The sequence below is a fragment of the Penaeus monodon genome, chromosome 29 (assembly GCF_015228065.2).
Source record: "Penaeus monodon isolate SGIC_2016 chromosome 29, NSTDA_Pmon_1, whole genome shotgun sequence".
Classification (NCBI taxonomy): Eukaryota; Metazoa; Arthropoda; class Malacostraca; order Decapoda; family Penaeidae; genus Penaeus; species Penaeus monodon.
Genome location: NC_051414.1, coordinates 28,500,857 through 28,502,952, shown reverse-complemented (window position 1 = coordinate 28,502,952; position 2,096 = coordinate 28,500,857). Strand labels below are relative to the sequence as shown.

Here is a 2,096-nt window from a genome sequence, read left to right as displayed (position 1 = left end):
AGTCCCAGGGGGTCGAGGGTACGTACGAGATATCTGACATGGTCATGACAGGTCGGACGGATTCGGTGTGCGTGGCTGACATGGAATTGCCCATGCCCTCCTCCTGGTAAATCTCCTTCAGGTCGTTGCTCAGTGGCACGATAAACTCGTTCTGGGTCACCTCCCTAGCAAAGGTTAAAGTGGGTCAGTTTCTTTGTCCTAGTTCTTAACTAGTCTTTTTTATTTCACTGCAGTAGTATTTATGATTGATACTTAAACATTATCACCAACACAATAATTATGATGATGACATGGCTGTGATGTTAAAGATGGTGACGATTATTAACTCTTAATACAGGTGAACATTAACACTACTGCAAAACGTAAACTACTTACATCGTAGAAGCGAAACTCTCCAGATGCAGAGAAATGACAAGGTTGTAGAAGCCCATCCTGAGCGGGCCCGACATGTACTCGCTCTGCATGGCGTACAGCAGCTGCCTCTGGTCCACGTGAGAGCACAGCGTATGGGCGGCCCTGTAGTTGCTCTGGTAACACACAGCGCAATAAAGGGCCAACGTCTGCGTGTGGAAGGCGAGTAATTTGTCGTACTCGATGAGTTCGAGGATGTCGATGCACCGGTCCTCCTCGGGGATGTGGAGGGCGAGCATGGGCACCGAGTCCTCAGCCAGCATGGACCAGCCACGGATGTCTGAGAGCTTGAGGGCGTGGATCCTCAAGGACGTGTTGGGGACTCGAGACCATTGGTGGGGCTGTGGTGGGAAAGAGACGCGTGCTTTAGTAATGGGGTTGTTTCCATTCACCAGTCCTCCCCAACCCCGATTCTCTTCTTTCCTCAATACGCACTCCCTCTTTATTCCCTTCCTTCCTCTCCTCTCCCTTTATCTCCTATCATCTCCCTTCCTCTCCTCTCCCACCTCGCTCCCCCTCCTCTCCTCTCCTCACCTCTCCTCTCTTCTGTTCTCCTCTCCTTTCCCCTTCTTTTCTCACTTCTCCTCTCCTCTCCTTTTCTCTACCTCCCTCTCTTCTCCTTTTCTTTTCTCTCCATCTCTCCCTCCTTCCCTCCCTCTCTTTCTACCTAATTCCTCTCTTCCCTCCCTCTCTTCTCCTTTTCTTTTCTCTCCATCTCTCCCTCCTGACCTCCCTCTCTTTCTCCCTTATTACTCTTTCCCTCCCTCTCTCCTCTCTCCCTCCCTCTCTCACTCACTCCCGTCCCCCCCCCACACTCCCATGCTCCTGTCTCCCCCTCCACCCCATCCTCCCTCCCTCTCCCTCACCTTCAGAATCTGGACCCTGAGGCGCGGCGGCATCTGAGGAGTGACGTGCTTCTCGCTGTTCTGGAGGACGGCGGCGCTGAGGGGGAGCGTGGTGGCCGTGCGTCCCAGCTCGATCTGCAGCACCTCCTTGCTGGTGGGCTCCAGGAACACGCCGGGGAAGAGCTTGGTACCGGGCTCCATGCGGTACTTGTGGCGGGTATCCTTGCCGTCGCACTGCAGGGTGATGAAGCCCGTGGAGGTGTCGATGAAGCACCCGATGAACATGCCCTGCGACGTGCCCTTGCCGCCCACGTCCGAGGACACCTCCGCGTGGAGCTCGTCGGCGCGGAACATGTAGCAGCTGTGTCGCTCCACACTGCAATCGTGCGATCGTAAATCAGTTATATTACGTATACATTATGAAATTAACAAGAAAAAAATCACATATATCTAGCACTATTAAGTAAACAATGCAACTGATAACCAAAAACTTGGACCGAAAATCCCTAAAATACCGAAACCTGAATTGCAACACTCACGCGCTCTTGATGTGGCCCTCCTCCGTGTACTCCTGCACGATGACCGAGCGCACCTTGTTCTGGTCGAAGGCGGTGTCGTGGATGTGGTACTGCGTCGTGACCCAGCCGATGTACACGTGCGCCGGGTCCTGGCCGGGGAAGATCCTCACGCCGTAGAAGTACTCGTTCATGAGCTTGAGGCAGCCGGCGTCGAAGAGCTGCTCCTCGCGCGCCTCGTCGCTCGCGCCCTGGGGGAAGAAGGGAGGAGGGAGGAAGAGAAGGGTTAAACGAATGCCGAGACACATGCGTAAACTGAGCGTCT

General features: G+C 54.1%; 1 protein-coding gene across 1 annotated transcript in view; it reads right to left on the bottom strand.

The window, feature by feature from the left end:
- The window catches only part of LOC119591819 (ryanodine receptor-like), a 115,587-nt gene that overhangs the window by 1,481 nt on the left and 112,010 nt on the right, over nt 1-2,096 (bottom strand). The window contains exons 32-35 of the mRNA XM_037940564.1: nt 1,796-2,022; nt 1,278-1,632; nt 376-752; nt 27-164 (exon numbers count right to left, since the gene is read on the bottom strand). Of these exons, the coding sequence (XP_037796492.1) occupies nt 27-164; nt 376-752; nt 1,278-1,632; nt 1,796-2,022 (1,097 nt within the window). The remainder of the gene's footprint in view (nt 1-26; nt 165-375; nt 753-1,277; nt 1,633-1,795; nt 2,023-2,096) is intronic.